Raw genomic sequence first — 26864 nt, forward strand, 5'->3', positions numbered from 1 at the left:
TTTCCAGTCGTCACCGTGGCCTCAGCGTTACGCAGCGACACAGGAATGTCGACTAAAATACATTTTAATCTGAAGCAGAGCCTCTATTATTATATATTATATATGATTACATGTGAGGATATATTTCCTGGTGTTGGAACATTGGTAGCATGATGGGGCTGAACCACACGGCTGTTATTAGTGGTTCCACAGTCTGCGGCTTTCATCACAGACTCCCCACAGCTGCCTCAGTGTGTATCCATGAGTGTGTGTGAGGGTGTGTGTGTGTGTGTGCCGGTCATTGCAGATATTTATTTGAGCATTTTCTACTTTAGATAAAAGGTTTTACCATTAGGATTGTAAAATTGAGTTAAATTTAGCAATAAAAGAAGAACCTGTCGGAGATGTATAAAAAGCCTCCCTTAGGTAAACTCTGCAGTTGTACAGCTTCATAACTTGATAATATGCTTCATTTTCTTGCTGCAGCTTTTACATTTTGCTGGAAAATTTGCATTTAGTCCTGGACAAACTGAACACAGCATCATTCCTGTGCACATGTGTCTATATCAGGGGTGGCCAACCTGTGGCTCGCAAGCTGCATGTGGCTCTTTGCCTTTCAGTGTGTGGCTCTTCGATCCATTCATTAAAAATATATATTAATAGTTAATAGTTATGAGTAGTAGTAGTGTTTCAATCATTCTAAACTATATATATATATATATATATATATATATATATATATATATATATATATATATATATATATATATATATATATATATATATATATGCCAAAGTTGGGATTAGTTGGGATTGATACTTAAGTTTCAGTTTCTCTTCTCTGGTACGAATTGAAACACTGTTTACATTCCATGGTTGTTGACACTTAAAAGTGACGCCCAGCTTCTTCTCCATATGTTATTTCTTCTCAGATTAGCGATATATTTGCCTGGCACCAGTTTATTATTGAAAAATATTTCAAGCAACCAGAAAAACATTCAACACGTGGCAGAAAAAGGAAAGTCCTGTTCATCTTTCAGCACAAATATCACAGTGCTAGCGTCTAATTTTGACATTAAATTGTATAACCCAGATTTAAAAAGCTGTCACTTGACATGAATACAAGATAAGGAATGATTTATGGCATGTCAAAGTCTCTATGACAACACCAAGTCTGCTGATGAAGTTTCGATTTCTTTATGATTTCTGTGATTAATTTTGTAGTGATGGTGGACACTGGAGCCTAACTGTCAGACAGAAAAAGGACCGAAGAGCAGAAGAAAGAGAAACAGGAGAGAGATAGAGCACGAGCTAAAGGCTAAAAGGGCTAAACTGTTTATGCTAATGTTGATTCCAACCCACAGTCAGCAGTTATTCTGCAGTGGTCTCTTCAAACTTGAGAGTCTATCAATAAAATGAAGAGTGAGGTTACGTGTTAGCTTGTTGTCACGTTAGCCTATGGATACGTCGTGGCACCGGGCTGCCGATAGCACTACATATAGCAGGCTACTGATCTACGGTACAAACTTACGTTTGCTTGTTGTCACGTTTCAAACAACAGTGCTATAAATACCTTATCTTGTGGTGGTGTATTGACTAAAAAGTTGTTTTAAATTTTTTTACGCAGACTGATTGGTTGCACAAATTTTTGATAAAGGTCGAACCCCTTCACTCAGCACGCTGCCTTCATTGTTGCTCAGTATTTTTGCTTCCCTGAGCCGACTAGCTCTGAAACAGCTACTGTGAGATTTCCAGCAGCTCTGGTTGAATTTAAACTGAACACATCATGTTTGAATAAATTGTATGAATTTGTTCTGACCTCAGATTCACCCTGAGCAACACTTTTATTTAAACACACTCATTAAGTGTGTCGTAGGCTCCTGAAATGATGAGAGGAGACAGACAGAGACTAAACTTTCTGAATGCAGAAGTTCAGACAGTTTAGGTGTGTGAATGGGAAATTAACCCCCCGCTGATGAAGATCCCAAACCTCTTCTGTAACCTCTCCCTCTCGTCAGTCAAAGCCGTTGTGGGGGTCGATCGCTATTCATTAGGCCACACACACACACACACACACACACACACATGCTCAGGGCGAACACAGTCATGCACATAATACACTCATTAGGCACCCAATGATCGTCATCCAAAACACAGGTCTAATGGCAGCAGTAATGTGTGGATGGTTTGGTCTGAGTCTCACCCTTTAGGGGTATGAGGATGGGTTAGAGCAGGGGTCTGCAACCTTAACTGTCACAGGAGCTGTTTGACCTCAGCTCACCTGGATTACAGTCAATCCAGAGCCACAAAATCTACTTTATCTACACAATAAAGATTATACAATAAAGTCAAGTAAATATTTATCTTAATAAGATTCTCTTTTTAGTTTATTAATTTGTACATGTGATGTCTTAGTTTTGATTTATGATCAATTAGCAAGAATCTCAAAAAATTATTAAATTCCAAAAATGTACAGGACTATTAAAAAATTACATTTTTAAAAAAATTGCATAAAAATTGACAAAAATAAATAAATTTGTAAAATTTTTACATTTTTGAAAATTGAAATAAAAATTCTAGTTTTTTTTATTTTATTTTTAATATATTCCGACATTAATAAAAAAAAATAAAATTTTTAAAATCCTTTTTTTTTTTCAAATTTGTTTGGATGTTTTTTATTTAAAAAAAACCACAATTCATCTGCCATCAAATCAACTTTATCTACACAATAAAGATTATACAATTAAGTCAAGTAAATATTTATCTTATGAAGATTCTTTTTTAAATTTATTTATTTGTACATGTGATGTCTTAGTTTTTTTTTTTAATCAATAACTTAAAATCTCAAAAAATGTATTAAATTTCCAAAAATGTACAGGACTATCAAATAATTACATTTAAAAAGAATGCACAAAAACTGAAAAAAAAAATTCTACTTTTTTTTTAAAATTTTGACATTTTTGAAAATCGAAAAAAAAAAATATTTTTTTCAAATTTATTTTTCAATTTTTTTTTAATGAAAAAAAGGATAAAAAAATCCTTGAACAAATTTATTTGGATTTTTTTTATTTATTTTAGAAATAAAAAAAACAGTTGAAATTTTTATATGAAATTTATTTGATATTTTATATTCAAACCTCTGATTTTTATTATTATTATTTTTATTTTTATTTTTTATATTTAAATTTAATTTTCATTAGTTATAAGAGATTAAAAGCTAGGCTTTTTTGATATTCTTGTGTATTTTTTTCGGGTTTGTAAAATATGTTGGGAAGGAGAGCTAAGGAGAAATTAGACTCTCCAAAGAAAAAATGATATTTTTGTCACCCGGCTTCACTCAGATTCTCTCAGAGTCCCTCTGCTACTAAGCAGACTCTGTCTGCACAACGGTGGCACCTCCAACGGGGTTTTATGGCTTTAAAACCGTACAATGGTAAAAGGTGGAGCCATACTGTTCACTCCATATACAGTCAATGAGTCTGACGTGTGGTTTACGGTCGTATAGTGTGTGAACATGAATCGTGGGCTGAGAACTTTTGAGCTCAACGATCTAGTCAAGCAGTTTGAGACAGAGCTGAATCAAATGGGTGAAAACATTGCACAGTGTATGTCTGGCTTTAAACATTCAGCGTGTGTAGTGCACAGCTGTTACAGTGTGAATGAAAACACCAGACAGATTAAAAAAAGGCTCTGGATCTAAACACAAACTGTGAGGAGTGTACATTCAGGATACGGTGTGAACAAGAAGCTGTCAGTTTGCCCATCCTGCCGTCCTGATGAATAAATAATGTGTTATATTTTCTATTTTGGTGAAGAGGAAATGTTTCTATGATACAGTGCGGCTGTGTTTCACACATGCAGACGAGATAAACGATGCGTAGTAACTTCAGGTGGAGACAGAGCTGTAGCTGATGCACAGTTACAGCAGCAAAGCTCGGCCGACGCTCTGTAACAGCTCACATCATGCTGCACTCACAGATGAAGAGGGTTCATTCAATCTGTGGGTATAAACTTTAAATCTCAGACTTTAACTCGACCGTCTGGATGATATGTGCTCGTACCTGAAGCTGCGCCCTCAGATGTTGGCTCACGCCCTCCTGCCTCGCTGAGCCGAGCCCAACATCGATCTGTTTTTCTGTCTCTGTGTTACACGGCTCTGAACGGTGTTTGGAACAGAAGGCTAGAGTTCACCATGAACCATAAAACACACACACACACACACACTCAGACTTGTATTAATACACACATCCATCCGAGGCCTGCGTCCATGTCGCTGGCATTGATTGACGTGCTGACACGGCGTCACCGTCAGTGGAAGTGACAGATACATTTCGCAGGCTTCACCCACAGCCCGTCAACCAAAACCCAAAAGTTTTACCCCCATCCAGAACCAGCCTGCAGGGACCCTGCACCAGGTCTTTTATTGGCATCCTTAAGGCAGATGTAACAGCTTGTGACAGCCCCTCTGTGGGTCTTAATATTCAAAGAGAGCTGCGGCTGACTCACCGTGTGATCAGACGTCAGACATGCTGCTGTTTTAAGCTCATGTAAAGTCATGAATTCATCGAATGCTTGAAAACAAAAAAGAAAAAGTTGTAGCTTCGCAAAATACTTTTCTACCAAAACCCAAACTAATACTCTAATCTCCTCTTTTAATGCAGCAGCGGCGTTATATAATCACAATCTTCCACATTTAGAATATATTATCAGAAAACGCTTCTTTTATGACCCTGATTCTGCTGCAGAAATACGGATCTAAAAGTGAGGAGCTGTTTTTAATGGGTTTAACTTTCAGGCCTTGGGGCAGTAAAACTGTGAATACTAACTTTAGAAAGCTGAAATGTAATTTTTTATCTTCTGTTTGTGGGAGTAAAGGTGTTGTAGTTACACTTCTTTTCCTCAGGCTGTATTTGTCACACTTTCCAGGAAAAACGACGACATTTTTACGGTTCATGCATTTTTATGAAGGACCTGTTGCTCAGTTCCCAAAGCATGTTTCTGTGGCCTTAGTTCCTGTCTGCCTTGAAGCCCGGCTACCTTTGATATCGAGGCTAAATGAGAAGAAACGCTTGAAGAAAAAGTAAAAAAATATTTATTTTTGAGACTGGCTTTTTGTCAAATGGCATCTATGCTAATTTCACCATTGTGTCAGTATTATAAAGAAAATGAAATATAAAAGGGATATTACGTCTAAAGTTGCTGTGCATATCAGTCTAAGAGGTTTAAACTGGTTACTGAATGTCAGCAGCTGTGATTGACCATCTGTATTAAAGGAGCCGTGAGGACGCTGATGAAGTTTCGATTTCTTTCTGATTTCTGTGATTAATTTTGTAGTGATGGTGGACACTGGAGCCTAACTGTCAGACAGAAAAAGGACAGAAGAGCAGAAGAAAGATAAACAGGAGAGAGATAGAGCACGAGCTAAAGGCTAAAAGGGCTAATCTGTTTATGCTAATGTTGACTCCAACCCACAGTCAGCAGTTATTCTGTCTGTTCAAACTTGAGAGTCTATCAATAAAATGAAGAGTGAGGTTACGTTAGCTCTGATTGGTCGATGACTGGCGGTAAATAACCAGGATCTGCTCACATTACACTTTACGGACATGTCTCAGAGCACCGGGCTGCCGATAGCACTACATATGGACGGCTACTACAACGTTTACTTGTCGTCACTGTAACAGTCCCCACTCAACTCAACTCAACTCAACTCAACTTTATTCATACCTGAGGGTAGATTTGTCTTGCAGACAGAGTGATCACATTTCAACACACAAATAATTAACGCATCAGAGTGACAAGACATATAAAGTGTTCAGTGTTTCACCAAATATATTTACATAGCATCATAGATCAGTAAAATAAATAAATCAGATAAATGGAACAACACACAATAAAACACAATAAAATCCTCAAGAAGATAACTATAAAAACACAAAAGTAATAAAAGTACTGATAAAAGATAGAGCAAATTAACAGGATAAACCCGTAGAGGATAGGGATCATTGTTAAGGATTGCTAAAGCCATCATCGGTACCTGTTCAGTGTACAGAAAGGTGGGACAAGTCTGGGGTTCACCTATCAGGCAAACTTCTGTCAGTGTTGTAGTGAATGAACTGCAGCAGAGAGTTTATTTACAGAAATGTTCAGAGACTGCGCTCTTGGCTGACCGAGTGAAGCACTGTTAGCAGTGACGTGTTGGTGAAGGTTTTGATGTCTTTGTTTTATGTATGAGAAGTGAATTTAGTGCCGTGGAGACCTGGCTACATGGTCCAAGTTTAGTTTTTTTTATTAAAACCGTTGTGTGGAAAATCACTCTTAAGCCATTTTTTCTGTTTCACGCTGAGCTGCTACCCTGGGATTAGCCTAGCGCCACTCACCTGCACCAACTACATTACATCATGTTTAAAACCGTAGCGCTACCTAACTGTAATGATAAATACCTTACCTCAGTGTGTAGTATCCAGTAAAAAGTTGATTTAAACAGGAAAAAAATGTTCCAAAACAAACCCCTGGTTGAAAGTGACATCTTTACGACAGTGTGTGTGAGACTCCCGGCCAGAAGGTGGCGCTGCAGTCACATTAAAACAGTTCATCCTCACAGCAGCTTCAAACCATAGACTGTAAAAAAAAAATAGACGCCATTTTTCTCGTCTCAAAGTGAGGTTGCCACAAAAACTGCTCCCCCTGGTGGCTGGCTGCAGTATAGGTTTAAAAATCCATCTCCCCAGTCATTCCAGATGGGCTGTGGTCAAACTTTAAAGAATTAATACACCTGGTAGAAATGTTTCTCACGTCTGATTGTTGTGGTGATTTGAAGATATCATTTGGCTGTCTTGTATCCAAGTCCTCTTTTTTCTGAGAAGTTTCATTTTCATTAGTTATACGAGGTTAAAAACAAGGTTTTACGTCACGTTTAACGATGACGACAGCTGACGTTCTTGTGGTTTTTTTTCAGGGATTGTAAAATATGTCAGGAGGTAGAGTCAGGAAGTGATTAGACTCTCGAAAGACAAAAAAAAAAACTTGATTTTTGTCGCCCAGCTCCACTCAGATTCTCCCAGAATCCCTCACAGTCTCTACTGCTTCAACGGCGACACCTTTGACGGAGGAATTTTGGCTTTGAAACCGTACAATGATAAATGGAGGAGGATCTTCTATGAGAAGCAAAACAAAGATTTGTCATCTCAAGGACATCACTCAATCTGATCCAAAACATTAAAAACAAAGTTTCAGACTTCATTAAAGAATATTCAGTCAAACGCTACCAGGATCCATCTGGTTTGTGCGGGACAGAGAAATCCCATGAGAGTCTTCAAGCTTAAATCATGAAATCTTAGTTTAAAGGAGAAGATAATTCATCAGAGCTGCTCAAAACTACAGATATTATTGGATGTGAAATAGACAAACAGTGTAAGAAGAACTTGCACCTTGCTTCAAGTCTCAGTAATCAGTTTTGTAAACTACCCTGTGCAGATTTTGACCCTGGTACATGAGGGTAAAAAGTAAAGAAGGAAAATGGAAAAGAAATAAAGAGACGGACTTCAGAGGCTGTGCCATCAACTTTCTGTGACCCGTCTCCATCTGAAGCAGCAGCATCGCCTGGTTTTTATTGTTAGGATCATTTCCCTAAGGCCCACACACACTCACACGTCTCCTCTTCCTGTTTGTGAACGGACCTACACTGCTCGTATGTCGGTGCTGTTATTTCTGCCCAAGCATCAGTAATACGCAGTGTTTCATCCTGTTCTCCACGCTTTGTTAGACCTGCACCGTCTGCTTCACACACACTGCCTTGTACTTCTGCCCGGATAAGCCCTGAAGGCAAACACAACACAACAATATCATCGACCTCCCAGCTCCCCGCGTGCTCCTGCCCTCTTTCTCCTGCAGCACGTTGTTTGCAGAGCCTCATTACTGTAATTAAAGAGCAGGAGAGAGCGGCGTCCAATCACTGCGAGGCCTGCCGCTCTCCCTTCTGCTGCTGCTGCTGCTGCTGCTGTGCCGGTTTGTGAGGGTGAAAGCCTGGGGGAGTCAGGGGACAGGTTTAACCCAGAGGGCTCCAGAGCTGCAGAAAGACTGAATCAAAAAGAAACCCTCAGTTTGACAACGTGCAAAAAACTCATTGTCTGTCCACATGCATCGAGCTGCTTCACGATCGCGGCTTGAAATTCACTTCTTTGATCACTTGATGTGCTGTGGTTGTGTTTCCACATCGCCTGCAGACAGGTAGGGAAGCGTCTTTCCTCCACGGCGGTGATCTGTCAAAGAGACTTCAGTGAAAGCTTTGCAAAGGCTGTTTCTGAAAACCTGGATGTGTAAAGATACGAGGAAAATGTTCATTGTAGAATAATCGCTCTGTTGAGAGTCAGTCCAAGGGGGACGTCAAGGATTTAAAAATGAGATCCTTCAGAAAACGTCGTCCTCTGGGCCTCGGTAATCAGAGCAGACAGGTTTTTCAGCCTGTGCAGAAATAATGGTTTAGATTCTGCAGATATTTGTGGACTCCATTACTTCGCCTGTTTGTTCAAAATCGTTTAAGACTTGAATTTAGTCTGTTGACTTTGTAAGTGCAGAGGAAGAGGCAGATACTGAGTAATGGTCTGGTAGCAGTACGAGACAGAATAAGTGAGGTATCAGCCCCGTTTGGATGTGATTTCCTGCCATCACTGTGAGATTGCCGTGCTCAGAAAATGGTCTTTTCTTCTGTGGTTTGACGGTCGGTTAGAGCTGAGAAAGATGATGAGCTCTCAGGGTATGATGACCCAAAATCAGACCTTTTTACCGCCATCCAGGAGCGCCAATATGCTGTTTTACTGCACTGGCTGTTTCTGTCAAGTTGAAATATAAAGGATCCCTCGGGGCTCTGTCTTTGTAGGAAGACAACACTGTTAGCTGCTTACTAGCCTGTTTGTGGCTAACGGTGGATTCCAGGAGCTCGGAAGTCGGAATTTATATGTTCTGAGTGAGAAATTTCCCACTGGGAAGTCTGGGGATCCACACCACCCCCTAGTTTAAAATCAAAGATGGCTGCCCAGGTTGTAAACAGTCATTTAGCTCTTGTTATATTCCCTTTATTTAAGCATTTTAGTGTTTGTTGTCATAAATCAGCAGTAAACATATAATTATTCAATGTTAAAGTATAGAAATATTGCTGTTACCAATACATGTAATCAAATACCAGAATTCTCTTATATATATATATATATATATATATATATATATATATATATATATATATATATTTGCAATTCATTTAATTTGACTTGTTTGTAAAATTTAGTGATTTTTAAAACGTTTTTGTCTAATTTCAAAATATAAATAAGAATGTTTTTTTTTTTTAATTTTGCGTTTTTTATTTTTTAATTTCTTTTTTCCAAACTTTAGAAATTTCTCTTTTTTTTGTTTTTTTTTCTTTATTTTGCCTCTTTTTTTCAAATTTTTTAAATTTCTTTTTTTTTTTTTTAAATTCCTGCAATTTTTTTCAATGTATTTAATTTCACTTGTTTGTGAAGTTTGGTGAATTTTTGAACTGTATTTATTTAATTTTTGCAAACTTTATTTTTATTGTTTTAAATCTTGCTATTTTTATTTTTAATTTCTGTTTTTCAAAATTAAGAAAACATTTTTTTTCGCAATTTTTTTTTTATTTTGCCTTTTTTTTGCATATTTTTGAAATTTCAAAAGTTTAAGAAATTCCTGCGATTTATTTAATTTCACTTGTTTGTAAAAAAAAATGTGAATTTTTGAAGTGTATTTATTCAATTTTTGCAAGCTTATAAAGTTTTTTGGAAAATTTTGCACATTTTTTTTTTTTTTTTACTTTTTGCATTTTTTTATTTTTAAAATACCACCCCCAAGTTTACAATCAAAGATAGCTGCCCCAGGTGTTAACAGTGACTAAGCTCCTGTTGTATTCCCTTTATTTGAGCATTTAATTATGTAATAAATCAGCTGTACACATGGTATTATTCAATGTTTAAGTTTAGAAAAATTGCTGTTATGGCAAGTTTCTCCAACTTTTAACACTTTTAACTCGGTAATGACATCATCCCCACTTCCGAGTTCTGATGTCACTGAAATTCAGCATTAGCTCCCAGCGGCTAGTTAGCGCCTTCAGCTCCAGGAGGCAGGCTACAGCTTGGCTTGGAGAGGCTGGCTGGGGCATTAGCTTCTGGTGGCTAGCCGGAGAACTAGCTGCGAACAGTTAGCCGTTATCCTCAGCCACTTCTCAGACGGAGTCGCAGTAGTTCCTGTTTACATCTACGTCATCAGGACTCCCAGCAGGTCAGGCCTTGGTTCACTAGATTTAAATGTCAGGAGCTTGGTCTCCATAATGGATCTTGTTAAATGTGAAAACAGGATCTGGGTTGTGCTCTTCTTTTGTCACTGTTAAAACCAGACTAAAATCTACCTGACTGTTCCAGCCATCGTCCATAGTTTACAGTTTAGGATTGATGGTATTTGTAATTATGGTAATGATAGTTTATCATGTTTCAGGGGTAAATCGTCGTCATGGTGATGAAAGTAAACAGTGCAGGCTGTGTGTGTGGTATCTAGGACTCGGCTCGTCCAGTTTAACACCAGGGTTCAATGAGGGGCTGTGTTTGTTTTTCTGCTTGGTCAGTTTTAATTAAGCAAACATTAGTTCGTCCACTCAGGCAAATAAAACACCAGGTACTGAGCAGAATCTGATGAGCTTTTCACTTTGTGTTTGTGAGTAAACATCATTTGCATCCTCTCTCTCTGGGTCCACACACACGCACCCTCAGAAACACACCTCGACTCGCCGGCGTGGAGCTACCTACTGTTCATTCAGAGCGAGTCAGAGGAGGCTCAGGTGTACGCTGGAGCTTACCTCCAAAAGCCCATTAGTTCACAGTAGAGAGATTACAAAGCTGGCTGGGTCTGAGCTGGACCTGGACAGGAGAGCAGAGGAAGCAGACCTAATCTGCCTGCTAACAGATGGCTCCCTGATCACACACCGCCACCCGCCTGCCAGCCATGTTGGAACGCAGCGGCCGCCCACGGTGAGGTTGGAGAGGCCACGCGGGCGGAGGAGGAGATGATTGTTATTGAATATGAAATGTCGATCACTTGGAATGAACACGCTCTCAGGTTCGGGGAGACTCACAGACTGATGCCCGTCGGTTCCCTGAGGGGCTGATTCAACCCCAGCTCCACGTCCGTCGTATCGACAGTCAAACTTATGAAAGAAGTTGTGTTTCCCTAAATGTTAAACTCACACTGTGTGTGTCCCCCGGGGCTCTTTGCCTTCTACAGGATTTATTAAACAGGCTTGTGTCATGCTCCATTTAAAGGAAGAATCATGACTTCATCTCTTGGTTTGTGGACCACCCTTACAGAGCTGCCACTTTAGCATTAACGGCGTCACCGAATGCCAAGAGATTAGCGTGTGCTTTCTCTGGCCTGGTTAGCATTGCTGACTCTGGCTGCTCTGATACGGACCCTTGATAAGGAACCTCGAACTCCTAAAAGTGTCTTTCAGTGTCTCAGGTTGTGTTTGTAGCAGCTTGGTTGTTATCGGCTCAGAGATTTGTTCATGTTTCCATCTCAAAGTGTATTTATGAGAAAAATCCCAGGGTTTGGAAACTGATTGGGTGTGATTCATTCTTTCTGGATCTGTGCTGCATTTCACCCTGAGAATGATTCAAAATTAAATAAAATGGATCTATTATTAAAAGTCTTGCATATCAAATATGTTCTCAGACTCTGCTGAGGCATTTTACACATTACATTATACCATAGACCAAGGGTCTTTAACCTGTGGCTCTAGAGCTTAATGCGGCTCTTTGACTCCTTTGCAGTGGCTCCTTAAAAAATATTATTGAAATAAAGAGTTTTTATTTTTCTTACAGAGGGTATTGATGGTTAAAGACACTGACACTAAATAAAATCCTGTGTTAACATTTAGTTGAACTATTTCTTCATCCCATCTGTCAATAAAGCCTGCCACCGCTCTACTTCACCTCCTACAACATCAACAGAGTTAAGCGATATAATCAAAAAATGTAATCCAAATCATAAAATTCTTTCAAAAATTGTGATTTTTTTTTTCAATTAATCAATTTTCAATTGTAAATAAAATTGGGAGAATTTTGGAATATTTAAATCTAATTTTTTTATTCATACAGACTTTTGAATTTTTTTGGGGGAAATTTTTGAACTTTTTTGATAAATATTTGTATTTTTATATTTTCAAAATTTTTCAAAATTTTTGAAATTTCTAAAAAAAAATTCAAATTTTTAAGTTTCATTTTTGATGTTTTTTTCTTAATTTTTTACACATATATTTGGCAATTTCATCTTTAAATATTCTTGAAATTTCAAGTTTTTAATTTTTTTTTCATTATTCTAACTTTTTTTTTGCAATTTTATCTTTATTTAAACAATTTTGAAATTTCATTGTTAGGAATTTTTTTTATAATTCCAACATTTTTTTGCAATTTTTTCTTTATTTAAACAATTTTGAAATTTCATTGTTAGGAATTTTTTTTATAATTCCAACATTTTTTTGCAATTTTTTCTTCAAACATTTTTGAAATTTCAATTTTTTAAATTTTTTTTCATTATTACAACTTTTTTTTTTTTGCAATTTTTCTTTAAACATTTTTGATTTTTTTTTTAAATTCCTGCAATTGTTATGAAATAAAAAAATTAAGGCATTTAATGTACAATTTAACGTGAAATATTTCCCAGGATATTACTGTGTATTCAGTTTTATGCATTTTTTTAGTCTTTATAGTGAAGATAAAGAAGATTTTGTGGCTCCTGAATGACTTTAATCCAGGTGAGCTGAGGCTAAATGGCTGTTCTGAAAGTAAAGGTTGCAGACCCCTGCCATAGACTGTATAATACATGGATGTGGTCTTTCTGAAGTCGCCCTGAAATTTTTTAAATTTCATTGTTTTTTCTTAATTTTTTTATTTTTTATTTTTTTTGCCATTTTTTTTATTTTCACATTTTTGAAATTTCTTTTTATGGCAATTTTTTCTTTATTTCAACTTTTTAAAATATTTTTCTTTATTTAAATGTTTTTTTTTTTTTTTTTAATTCCTGCAATTTTTTTTAAATTAAAAAACCTAAGGCATCAAATGTACAATTTCATAAACATAAACAATTATTTTTATAATTATTCACAGGATGTATCCAGTTTTACACATTTTTTTAGTCTTTATAATGAAGATAAAGAAGATTTTGTGGCTCCTGAATGACTTTAATCCAAGTGATCTGAGGATAAATGGCTCCTGTGAAAGTAAAGGTTGCAGACCCCTGCCATAGACTGTATAATACATGGATGTGGTCTTGCTGACGTCGCCCTGAGTTTTTAAAGCTTTTCAATGACAGGGAGGCACAGTTAAGAGGCTTCGTTGGAGTAAGAATAAGGCCTCTAGTGGATCCTCAGTGAACTGCAGTTTTTTCTGCATAGGCAGCATATTTTGAGATCTGCTGTTGCTGTTTGTTTTGCTAACTCTGTAAGGACAGATCGCTCATGTTGTCCTTAACTCACTTTTCAGCATTTACATGTCTATAAATCTAAAATGTGCTTGGAAACTGGAAGACATATGGCCGAGGCAGAGGATAGAAGTTGTTTCCCATGGTTTCAGCTGTGTAAGAACCAGCACAGTCCAGTTCCAGTATTACTGTAGACTCTCATTGTGTGACTGTATCTGAGCTCTGGATCTCAGCGTATGAAACCCGTCAGTGTGCTTCAGCCTGCAGCGGACACTAATCCGAGCTGCCTTCTCGCTCAGCCGCAGCTAAGCAGCATCCTAACAGCTCAGCACATCACACAATGAAAGCAGTCACTTGAAGGAACCGCTGCTTAGTGTGCGCTCCGTGTAGCATGTGTGTGTACAGTAAGCCTGTGTGTGTGTGTGTGCTGCTCATTAACAGAGGAGGAGGGTCTGTTGTAGTCGGTGAGTCAGGTCTGTCAGAGCGTATTAGCCTCCACACCTCTGACTGCAGCTGACTGCACCAGAATACTCTTTCTTTAGGATTTCAGGGTAATTATGTTAAACTAGCAAAGAGCAAGTGCCAACAAACTGCCACGGGCGGTGACTCACAATTATGTTCTTACATAACTCTTTGCTCTGGATCACTTCTCTGGATTCATGACGTTGGTTGTGTGTGCAGCGCTGTGGTACGGCGGCTTCACACACACACTCTCTGTATGGATCACAACTCTAGAGCTAGTTAAGATCAGCGTTGGGCAATTACTTTAAAAAATAGAGTTAGTTACTCATTACTTTCCCAAAAAGACGACTACTTGTGCCTTACATTAAAACCTGGAAAAGCATCCCCCCTTCTCCCTGGAGTTGGTTTGATCCAAAGACGCTGCATGAGATCCTCTCTGACTGAGGTTACACAGACACACACATGCAATAAAGTAACTCCATTACTCCCAACACTATTTATGAGTGTGGCAACCAGATTAAACTGATGTTACTGTGTTCAACAAAAGTTTTGGGTGTTATTTTTGGGTGATATTCAAGAGCGCGTCTTCACTGCCTCCTGCCTGGTTTCATCTTCAGATCTCCTCCTCTGAGAGTTTAACGCGGTGGAGGAGAATTCAAACTCATGGATGCTCCTCACACTTGCTCACTTTACTGTCCCTCAGTTGTATGTTTGCTCTTCCTCTCTCCTTCATCTCCTGGCTGTCTCCTCTTCGCTTGTTTTCCATATCTTTGCAAGTCTGCAAAATCCTCTGAGCTTCGCTTTCCATCTGTCAGCACCGAGACTCTCTGTGTCGGTGCGTACCAACATGAAAAAAAGCCTTTTTTCTGAATACACATCTACAAATAATGAAAAGTTTCTCATGCGGTTTGGTGCAGCTCTCCCAGGTGGCTTAATATAGATGAAAGGTGTTTGAATGCAGACAGTGGTGGGTTTTCTAACATGCACATGAATATCAAGACCACCAAAACCTCCCACAGCACCGCACACGTTATACTCTGTAAATAACAAGTCGATTCAGAAACAAAGATTCATGCAGCTCCGAGTCTACAGAAAGAAAGCAAACAGCACACACTGCACTGAAAAAAAATGTTGGTTCAACTTAACTCACTCAAATCATCTTATTGCTTTGACTGAATAAAGTTAATTCAACATGAAGTGTCAATTAATTTCAACTAAAAAAGAAAAAGTCAAGAGAACTACAAAAGACGTTGATTAAACTTAGTTTATCAAGTTTTTACGGTAAAATAATTTATGATGTGGAGGAGGGAACACAGTGGATATGAGACCCTGCTGTACATTGAGATGTTACACAGTGGGAACAGGCTGTCTGTGCTCTAAATGCACTGTAAAAACCATTGAGTACATGAGCCCATGCCTTGTGGAGCACAAATAGTCCGTCCGTGCAGTGGAGCACAGACAGCCTACGGTCTGTGAAGTGGAGCACAGACGTCCTGTGGTCCGTGCAGTAGAGCACAGACGGCCTGTGGGCTGTGAAGTAGAGCACAGACATCCAATCCAATCCAATCCACTTTTTTTTTATATAACACGTTTTAAAACAGACCAACGTCTCCAAAGTGCTGTACAAAAGCAACAAAATAAAGGCAGATACACAAAGCTCTGCCAGCTCCATAAAATAAATAAAAAATAAAATAAAAACATAAGTAAAAAAAAATAGATAAGAAAAAATAAACATGTAGACATCCTGTGGTCCGTGTAGTGGAGCACAGATAGTCTGTGGTCCGTGTAGTGGAGCACAGACATCCCGTGGTCTGTGTAGTGGAGCACAGACGGTCTGTGGTCCGTGTAATGGAGCACAGATGGCCTGTGGTCTGTGCAGTGAAACACAGACATTCTGTGGTCTGTGAAGTAGAACACAGATATCTAATCCAATCCAATCCACTTTTTTTTATATAACACGTTTTAAAAACAGACCAACGTCTCCAAAGTTCTGTACAAAAGCAACAAAATAAACACAGATACACAAAGCTCTGCCAGCTCCATAAAATAAATAAAACATAAAATATAAACATAAATTAAAAAGATAAATAAGATAAAATAAACATGTAGACATCCTGTAGTCCGTGCAGAGGAGCACAGACTGTCTGTGGTCTGTGCAGTGTAACATATCAATGTGTAGCAGGGTCTTATAGCCACTGTGTTTCCTCCTCACTGGTTACCAAACGCCAATAAATAACAATTTTTTTTATGTCAAACAACAGTGAGGTTTATGGTGTAATTTTTTACAGTGCTGTATTTAAACATAACAGAAATGTGATGAAGTAGGCGTGTTTAATTTTCTACTCCCACCCAAATATCTTGATTGTCAAGTTGAGATGCTTATTTTGTTAAACTGCCTTAAAATAACATGTTCAAACAACAAATGTGCAAAATCACTTTTTACAGTGTGTGAAAACAGTTTGAAAGTGGTGACGTCATATTTATCAGTTTTTCTGAAGAGCCCTAACTCTCTCATCCTAATTCCTCCAACAGGAGCGTCCCTGCCTCTCAAATTACCCAGAAAACCCTCAACCAGTAAAACAATCCTCATTATCAACACCTAGATCACAGGGTTTGTGTCTGGGGCTGGGCTGCAGATGGAGAGAAGAACAGAGGAGGTATGAAAGGACAGAGATGGAGAGACAGATCGAAGCAGATCAGTGCAGCAGAATCTGAGCTCCAACAAGCAGAGGGACACAGCCAGATTTAGCAGAGGGGGTGTGTGGGCGGCAGGAAGTGTGTGTGTGTTGTCAGAAACTTGAGGGAACACTGTCCAGAGCTGACAGAAGCAGGGATGTTCAGTATGAAAGGCGAAAAAAGGGAGTCTTTAGCCGGCGCATTATTTCCCAGCTCACTGTAGGTGTAGCGCTGACACACTCTCAGGCTACTAACAAATCTCCGTACTTCCGTTTGACACAGGAATCTGGTGTCTCCTCCAAGTGTATTTTTAACCTTTATTCATCTGAGGAAGGATGTTGCTAAGCACATTTTCTGTTTCCTACAACAGCCTGATTAATATTTATACAGTTACACAAATTCACACCCACAGCCGACACAATGCAATAACAGCCTCAGAGCTTCTCTTCCAGGATCTTTGGGTTCATGCTTTTCTCATGTGAACTTTATTAAAGCGGTGTAGAGTCTTCTATAACGAAACCCTGCTTCCTTTTTGCTTCAGTTTAAGGGCTTCATGTGATGGAGAGGGAAGTATTTCTATTTCCTTTAACCATCATTGAACTGTAAAAAGTTTAATTTCATGACTACAGGCTGAGAAGTGCACTTGTCCTCGTGAGTGTTTTAAAATGAGCTGGTTTCAGGAAGTGTGATTGGCTGTAAAATTGAAAAGCACTTGAATAACTCCTCACATCAACCAGCCTATTCAATCGACTACAGAGAACTCTCATCAGCAAAACACATCGCAATGCTGCTCACAGCTGAAGAGCTTTGAGGTTTACTTTCCAAAAAAGGCCATGAGTCCACTTCCTGTGTGGTTTCACCAATGACCTCGCCCTGACCTCATTTTTGTGTCTTCTTGCAGGTATGAGAATCCTGGTGACGCTGCTCCTGGACACTTTGCCTATGCTGGGGAACGTCCTGCTGCTCTGCTTCTTCGTCTTCTTCATATTTGGTATCGTTGGTGTCCAGCTGTGGGCAGGCCTGCTACGAAACCGCTGCTTCGTGGAAGACAACTTTTCATTGTAAGTTCTGCAATTATAAATAAATAAATAAATAAATAAATAATAAAAATAATAATAATAATAATAATAATAATAATAATAATAATAATAATAATAATAAAAATAAAATAAATGAAAAATAAATAGATAAATAAACAAGTAAATAAATAATAATAAGAAAAATCATAATGATTTAAATTAATAAAATAATTAATATATTTTTAAATAAATTAATATTTTCAAAAATAGTTAATAAAAAATTATATTTTTTAATAAATTTATTATATTCAAAAATCAATAAATTAAAATAATAATTAAGTAAAATACTACTACTACTGCTACTACTACTACTACTATCACTACTACTACAAATCATAATAATAATAATAATACAATAAATTAACTGAAAAAAATAAAAAAAATAATAATAATAATAATGACATTATTATTATTATTATAATTATAATTATTTTAATTGTTATTATTATTATTTTTTTTATTATTGTAAATTGTATACAGACTGCAATAAACAAAATATTAACTGGAGAAATTGCATTTCCTTGCAGCAAATGTGTAGAAATGCTGAAGCTAGTAAAGGAAAATGAAAAAATAATGCTAAAAGCTAAGAAACAGAGCTGAAAATGTAAAATGTATAATAAAACAGAAGCTACAGGAAAATTATAAAAAATGTATCAATAGAGTTAGTTAGAGTCGCAGAAGAAGAGGCAGGAGTAGTTTGAGTAGTATTAGCTGTGGAATAAGTTTAATAGTGGAGAAAGCAGAACAAGTTAAAACAGAAGTTATGGTGTCAGTAACTGAAGTTGTCATGGTAGTATAAGTGTATAATGAGTACATGGAAAAGTTCTTGTGTGTGTGAGTGATGGGGAGAGCCCACACGTGGCTTTTATGACTAGTTCCTATAAACACCTGTGTGAGATAAAAAGGTTTCCATGGTAACCTGCTTGTTAGGCTGTGGAGAGCTGTCTCCTGTCGTATACAGGGAATGAACAAATGGAAGGTAGGGTCTGAATCTCCTTGTTCTATGCGGTAAAGGTAGTAGCTATCAGAAAAAGTTACATCATGAAAATCTGAAGACTCTGATGAACACAGTGATGTGTTTCACATGTCTGTAGAGCCAGAAATGAGCACAGGACGGCGATCTAATCCAACTTTATTTGTAAAGCAGTTCTTAACAGACACTGTTAGCCAAAGTGCTGTACAGAAAAATAAAATGATTTAAACAAATTACACTAAAATAAATTGCTAACAAGAGACAAGAGAGACACTTCATGTGAAATAGAAAAACAATGTAAACAAAAAAAGTTTAAACATAATTAAAACAGCATTAAAAAGCACTAAAAGAGCAATTAAATAATTAAATAGAAAATAAAATAAGATAAAATAAACAGAATCAGGGGTTACTGTGTGTTAAAAGCCAGAAGAAAGGCTCAGCAGCTGTCTTATAAAGTTGAATGAAAACTTGAAAAAATGAATAGCTCGCTAAAGTTTTCTACAGTAAGTCAAGTTTTTCAAAAAGTTGTTCTGGGTGTCAGCAATCAGATGGTACTGTAGGTGGGACAATGCAATGAGACAGAGTATTGGAGACAGAATAACACAGGCTGAAATTTAATTTTTTGTTGGTCACCAGTTAAAAAAAGAAGGCCAATGCTGATATGCTTCAAAATGCTGAATATTGGCGCGGCCGATTATCGGCCGCGCCAATATTCAGCATTTTGAAGCATATCGCCATCAGCCAACAGTCGGTCTAATATAGTGATACTACTATCTTATTTTGAAGGTGTGTGTTCTTTTTTTAACTCACTTTATCAGCTTTAATTATCTGTTTACTAAAATGAGATAAAATGTTAATAGGGTCCATCTTCGTTCCACTGAAGGGCGAGTTAAACTGAAGACTTCCTTGACTCCTGGCTCCAAACTGGGTCACGCACCAGAGCCTGTGAGGTTGAGGTGATAGACTCTCATCACAGTGATGAATGTGAAAGTGACAAGTCCTGGAATAATGAGAAAGACCCCTTGTGGCCCATCACATATAGAACATGGGCACCATGACTTATTCATGTTCCCTGGGTCATCCTGCCTTCATTACTCTCTATTGGATTTATGACATCTCACAGCTGTGATTTAAGCTCATGGATTATGGTTTTGATGAGCCGGCACATTTCCCCCCCATCATCATTTCTTTTCACCGTTTATGTCCAACTTTATCTGAAAAAATCGTCAGCGTATCCGTGCAACGCCTGCTTCCATTTCTCTTTGATTTGACTGATACATCAGCGACAGCTGTTAACCGGGTTGGTAATGACTCTTTGTTTGTCAGTGAGAGAAGTGAGTAGGAATCACATCCCGTGCATCATTCAAGGTGCGATAAATAAAATCTGTAGTGTTCAAAAAGTGTCGCTGAAGATCATCTCAAAGTGTGAACTGTCTTTGCAAAACACCAACATGTGTGAGGAAGTAACAGAGTGGACAAGACTCAGTCTGGGAACAGTTTTTGAAGCAACTATGGATGCAGTGTATTTGGGAAATAAAAAGGATAGGATCAAAAAAAAGTCAGAGAATAAATTTATGTATTATTATTTAGACCCACACAGGTCTTTTTTTCTCTGAGTGTGGTAAAAGTCTGACAGAGATGCAGATAATAATAAGATAAATCTAACCTGGGTCACCAGCCACATGATAGCCCCCACTAATTAAATGAAAACTAGAATTTTCTTTGCATGTTATTGTCAAATTCATCAACACGAAAAGTAAACAACTCCTACGAGTCTCCCTATATGTCCCCACTATGTTAAAAAATAGTGTCTCAGTTAATTAAAGGGGCTGTAAGAAGTTCCATAGCTTCCCAATCAGGTGAAGCAGGACTGAATCTATTTACAACACATTAAGTCTCCATGATAACACCACGTTGGCTGATGAAGTTTCGATTTCTTTACGATTTCTGTGATTAATTTTGTAGCGGAAGAAAGATAAACAGGAGAGAGATAGAGCACGAGCTAAAGGCTATAAGGGCTAAACTGTTAGTGATGATGTTGACTCCAACCCACAGTCAGCAGTTATTCTGCAGTGGTCTGTTCAAACTTGAGAGTCTATCAATAAAATGAAGAGTGAGGTTACTTAGCTAACGTTATGTCTCACATCACAGGGCTGCCGATAGCACTACATATGGACGGCTACTAAACTACTGTTGTTGTCATGTTAGCCTACGGATACTTTGTAGCCCTGGGCTCCCGATAAATACTTTACCTAATGATGTTGTATCTGGTGAAAAGTTGACCTGAACAAAGAAAATTTGCTCCAAAACAAACACACTCCTGTGTCTTTACAACAGTGTGCGTGACACTCCAGGCCAGAAGGTGGCGGAGTCACATCAGAATCAGAATCAAGTTTTATTGCCAAGTACATTTGCACATACAAGGAATTTCATTTGGTGTGTTCGTGCAACAATTACCAAGAAAATAATACAGAATTACTTTCTGTACATTCTGTAAAATAGAATATAGAGAAAGTTAAGATATAGAATATACAAATATACAAAAAATATATTGAAAAATAAAATAAAGAATATTTATATGAAAAAAGAAATATTATTATCAATGAGAAACATAAAAAGAGATGAACCTCACAGCATCTTTAAGTCTTGACTGTGATGGCAGCAACTTCACATTTACATTTCAAACTTACATTTTGTCGGCAGTTTTAAGCATCATTTCTGTAAAAACAGATAGTGGTAAGATTTTTTGTATTGGAGGGTATATCACTGGTATCTGTACTGGGATTGTTTTTATTTTGATTCAGAAAAAAAAAGGTGGTGCCACCAGCTCACCTTGAGTCTAATGGTACCTGGGCTGGCTTCTGCAGAAAAGACAATGGTTATGATTCAGAATGAATGGAGGTGAATTTCAGCTGCAGCACACAGGGTGCACTGAAAAAAACTGAAATTATATCCAGTGTTTTTTTCTTATTTCAAGTAAAAAAAAAAAAGTCGTATAATACTTAATTTAAGCCACATTTAAGTGATTAGTCCAGAAAAATGTCTTGTTTTAAGTTAATTAAAGACTAAAGTGGGCTCTGAATTGCTTGTGACTAAGGATGGGTACCTTTCACATTTGACATGATACAGTACAGAAGCCCGGTACCTGGCAATTAGTACCGGTACTCAATGGTCCCAATTTTCAGTACTTTTTTGTGTTGATGTGGTAAAAAATATCATTTTTTTAATAATAAAATATATATTTTTTTCAATTTAACTTATTTTTTAAATAAATAACCTTGTAATGCTGTGTTCATGTCCAGCATGGAAAATCGCCTACTCTTCCACTCCCTCACAGTTGCAAGGATGCATTTAGGTACCTAAACATGGCACCTTTTGATTTTACGAGAATCGGTACCCGGTACTTTTCACAGGATTTGGTCGGTACCTGTAAAGGTACCTAATTCAGTATCCATCCCTATTGTGACAAGTAAAAAAAACTATGAAAAATTCACTTCAAAATTTGCTTGAAACTAGAACAATGTCTTAGTACAATTAACTTTTCTCTTGTTCCACTGGCAGATTTTTTACTGGCTACATCAATTCAGATAACTGTCTTCAAATAACTTGAAACAAGACATTTTTCTAGGTTGGTCAGTCGAGTGTGGCTCATATAAGGTATGAAAAAGATCATTTTAACTGAAAATAATACAAAAACGCTTGATAATATTACATTTTGTCTGCACCGTTACTTCTCTGTGCTTGAGTTATTAAGTGGAAAATGTTGAGATTGTCTCATGTTTGTGTCTGAAAAAGCTTTTAGAAGCCAAACTCTTGCAGATGTCACTTTTGAAATGTTGGCTCCAGCAAACTATCTGCCAAACAGAAACAGACAGAAGTAGAGCTCAAACAGAATCTCAACCACAGCTTTACATTTATGGTTTATTCACGACAGTTTCAGAACAGAAAGAACTTCACTGTGATGATAAAGAAGGAGAAAGCCTGTAAAATGATTCAAGCTGACCATCACGTCTCCTCTCGTCCTCAGCCCCCTGTCCCTGCAGTTAGAGAAATACTACCACACGGAAAACGACGACGAGAACCCCTTCATCTGCTCCCAGCCCCGAGAGAACGGCATGAGAGACTGCAACTCCGTCCCCAAGCTGTACGAGGAAGGAGGCCTGCAGTGCACGCTTGATATGTACGCCTACAACACCACCGACAACACCACCTGTGTCAACTGGAACCAGTACTACACCAACTGCTCTGCTGGTTACTTCAACCCCTTCAAGGGAGCCATTAACTTCGACAACATCTGCTACGCCTGGATCGCCATTTTTCAGGTGAGGCTGCTCCTCTGACCCCAGAGAGCTGATAAATAACAGGGCATGGAAACATTTAGCTTCCCAGACACGGGGCTTTGCCATGAACGCTGCACTTTGCTTTTGGCTGTTTGAGGCTGTAATACAAGATGGAGACAAAATGTGAGGCAGGGAGCCTAATTGCCCAAGAGGCTGCTGTATCAGAGAAATGGGGCTTATAGGATTAGCAGGTCGCCACAGCTACACGGCGAGACTGCTGCCTCATTTTTCCACACCATTTGTTTGCTATCTCCATATCATTTGGAAAGTCTTTTGTGGGAGTGTTCGATCATCGCTGTCAGGCTTAGGGGAGATAAGAGCCAGGATGGGGAAGATTTCTCTCAATGTCTCGTCTTTAAGTTTCTCTGTGAGTCTGAGAAGTCATGAGTGATGTTTGTTTTCAGGGAGTTCCTCATTTTAACGATTGAAATACACCGCATACATCTGCAGTAGGTCTCCCCTCCAGGTTATACAGGTTTCCATTCAAGCTGATAGCCCCGTTTCCACCAAGCAGTCCGGTTTAGATCAGTACGGTTTGGTTTGGGGTGTCTCCACAGCCAAATGCAACACAGTAAATAAAGAGCAACGCTGAAAGACATCCAGCAATTCCTTTTCTTTGTGATTGGCATGTAGCTCTTTGTTACAAAGAACAATCAAGCTTTGTTTCAGAGAAGGCTTTGTGCCACACACAGGAAGTGATCATTCTTTCAGCCAATCAGTGGACTGCAGGGTTGTAGATCCACCTTCCGTATTTGGGTGGAAATGCTGTAAAATGTGTCGTGCCGAGACAAAACGGACTGAACTGCTAAGTGGAAACAGGGTTGCAGTTCGTCTGCGTGGCTGGTCCATCATGTCCCAGGTAATACGCAGCAAAACTTTCAAAACTTTCAAGTTTCATTTAGAGCCCTAAAGCACACTCATGAACAACCTCAGATCCCTGTTGGGTGTGACGACACAGAATCTAAGGTTGGGAAGCTTAAAGCACAGCTGTCTGTCCTTTGCCACACTTGTAGCCAGAAGACAAGTTTTTGATGAGATGGAAAGACAGAAACCTGCCATCTTTAGTCAGTGGATCACAGACATGCTCTGTTTTCAAACTGGAGAAGATCAGGTATACTGTCAGGGGGTCAGGTGGAGGGATGGGTGCCTCATTAGGTACTTTTATAAGGACCGAATTCTGTCAAAAGTACCGGGTACCGATTCATGTAAAATCAAAAGGTACCATGTTTAGTTACCTAAATGCATCCTTGTGACTTTGAGGGACTGAAAGAGTAGATGATTTTCCACGCTGGCCATGAACACAGCATTACAATGTTATATATTGAAGAATAAAAATGTGAAATTAAAGAAATTTGAGATTTTATCACTACTAACATTTTTTAAATTGACATTTTTTACCACATGAACACAAAAAGTACCGGAAATTGGTACCGTTGAGCACTGATACAAACACTGGTTCAAATGTGAAAGGTACCCATCCCTAGTCAGGTGACACGTTTTTACAGATATGGTTTTTGAATCATGTTGAGAGTTTACGCTTCCATTATTTTACAAATGCGCAACCTTTAATATCCTAACTTTAAACATTGTTACATTTTTGGTTCGTGTGTTTCTGCGCCTCCCTTATGTCTTCTTAGGTAACTGCTTGCGACCTAGGTGATGGATGTGTTACTTCAGACCCCAATGGCTTATTGAATGTTGTACTATACTTTATTTGTCTACTGTGATTTGTTGTCACGTTAGCACACGGATACGTCAGAGCACCAGGCTGCCGATAGCACTACATTTGGCAGCTACTGACTTAAAGTCCCCATTAGCATTTGTTGACAATTTCAAGCATCATTTCTGTCAAAACAGCTAACAACAAGTTTTTTTTATTGGACGGTATATCTATACCGGTATTATTTTGACTCATAAATAGAAAGTTGCGCCACGAGCTCACCATAAATCTCATGGTATCTGGGCTGGATTCTGCAGAAAAGAGAACGGAGTCGGACTGCAGATGTTTCTGGTGTATTTGAGGCGTAATTCTCTGATGTCTCTTTTTAACTTTTCCTTCTTCCCTGTGATTCTCTGCAGGTGATCACGCTGGAGGGCTGGGTGGACATCATGTACTTTGTGATGGATGCTCACTCTTTCTACAACTTCATCTACTTCATCCTGCTCATCATCGTAAGTGACGTCACACGCTCATGTGTCTGTAGATGATTGAACATGTGGGGCGGTTGTGTGTGTATTTAAATAACTCCATATCCCCCTTGCCTGTCCATAGATTGGCTCATTCTTCATGATCAACCTGTGCCTCGTGGTCATCGCCACCCAGTTCTCCGAGACCAAACAGCGGGAGAGTCAGCTCATGAAGGAGCAGCGAGTGCGCTTCATGTCCAACGCCAGCACTCTGGCCTCCCTGTCCGAGCCGGGCTCCTGCTACGACGAACTCCTCAAGTACCTGGTTCACATCATCCGCAAGGGCGCCAAACAAGTGGCCCACGTCTGCAGGTTTTTAGCCCGGCGTGCTGGGTTCAACATCGCAGCTACGCCTCCGCCAACAGAGCCCCAGAGGAGCCAGAGGAGGAGGAGGAAATCCTCACGGCAGGGATCTGTGACAGCTCATCACATGGTGCACCATCACCACCATCACCACCATCACTACCATCTGGGGAACGGCAGCGTGAGGAGCAGAGGGAGCATCAGGTGTCTGGAGATTAGGGATCTGGAGGTTGGCGCCCAGAACAACAACGGAGGCGCTCCTGCAGCCGCTTCCAGCACAGGGCATCTCGCTCCAGGCGTGCTGCCGTCTGTGACTGGAGCCACGTCGGATACGAACCTCGCCGCCTCATCCAACCCTGCTGGAGCTGCTGATTCATCTTTGGTGCGGAGCGTGCTCCGCTCTCAGTCCCTGCGTCGCACCCCTTCCCCCACGAATCCGGGCTCGTCTCTCGGTCCGTACTCCTTCGCTCCGGCTCCCATGCCCAGAGCCATGAAGAGGAACTCTGTTCCCTTTGCAGCTCCTGGACCCAAGAACTACCCGACCCTGCAGGCTCGAGCTCTGGCTGAATCAAGACGAGGGAGTGTTGCAGGCAGCACTTTGACCAACTTCAGCTTCAACCTGAACATCCCGCCGATGCCCCTGGAGAGACGGCCATCGAGCGTGGTGGACACACACACTCCTACAGGTACGGGAAGAAACATGGTCACACATTAATCAGCATCTGTATCTGCATCATCTCTTTGTCTTTGCTCACAAACATATCTTAGAAAAATCAATTTACAGCTTTTTTCTAATGTATCTAGGCTTTAATAACACACTTCCATGATTTTTTTTTTCTAAACGCCCTTACTTTTAATTTGTCGCTCTGTATCCCAGGAGATAATTTGACAGTTTAGGGTGTAAATTTGAAATTTTCCAATCCTTAAAAATATGTCATTTTTAACTCTTAAAACATGATAAACAATTAATTAGCTCATCTTTTCAATCTAACCACAACTCCTTTGAGTGGGCCAAACCAAACCAATGGGTGAGCCCTAAATCTGACCATAACAAAACCAGTTTATAGTGACAAAATCTTGCAATATTCCTTTCTAAAACTGATTTTTTTTTAATTAATGAAGGAAATAAAAAGTATTTTCAAATAAAAGTTTGAAATGAAAAGTTAGAAAGTGGGTGAGCCTGGGACTGTTGGGCCCACCTATGACATCAATCCCAAGTCACCAATCAAAACCGACAGTGACAGGGAGATGGTTTGTGGCCACTGCCTGCAGAACTAGTCCTTTATTTGTTGTCTTGCTTATCGCCTTTCATTTCCACCCGTTATCTGTTCCATTTGCACAACAACAGCTGAAACTGACTTAAAATCAGTTTTGCTTCTTAACTGAACAGGT

At 38.8% G+C, this 26864-nt stretch overlaps 1 protein-coding gene across 16 annotated transcripts in view; it reads left to right on the forward strand.

Annotated features, from left to right (window-relative positions):
- cacna1g (calcium channel, voltage-dependent, T type, alpha 1G subunit) overlaps positions 1-26864 on the forward strand; it is a 380213-nt gene that overhangs the window by 217818 nt on the left and 135531 nt on the right. For all 16 annotated transcript variants that reach the window (XM_074662958.1, XM_074662959.1, XM_074662955.1 and 13 more), the window contains exons 6-9: positions 17492-17651; positions 22670-22964; positions 25062-25154; positions 25255-26158. In XM_074662958.1, coding sequence (XP_074519059.1) covers positions 17492-17651; positions 22670-22964; positions 25062-25154; positions 25255-26158 — 1452 coding nt within the window. The remainder of the gene's footprint in view (positions 1-17491; positions 17652-22669; positions 22965-25061; positions 25155-25254; positions 26159-26864) is intronic.

The sequence above is a fragment of the Halichoeres trimaculatus genome, unplaced genomic scaffold, assembly GCF_033239565.1.
Source record: "Halichoeres trimaculatus isolate MK-OKI-2021-1 unplaced genomic scaffold, fHalTri1.1 fHalTri1_scaffold_23, whole genome shotgun sequence".
Taxonomy (NCBI): Eukaryota; Metazoa; Chordata; class Actinopteri; order Labriformes; family Labridae; genus Halichoeres; species Halichoeres trimaculatus.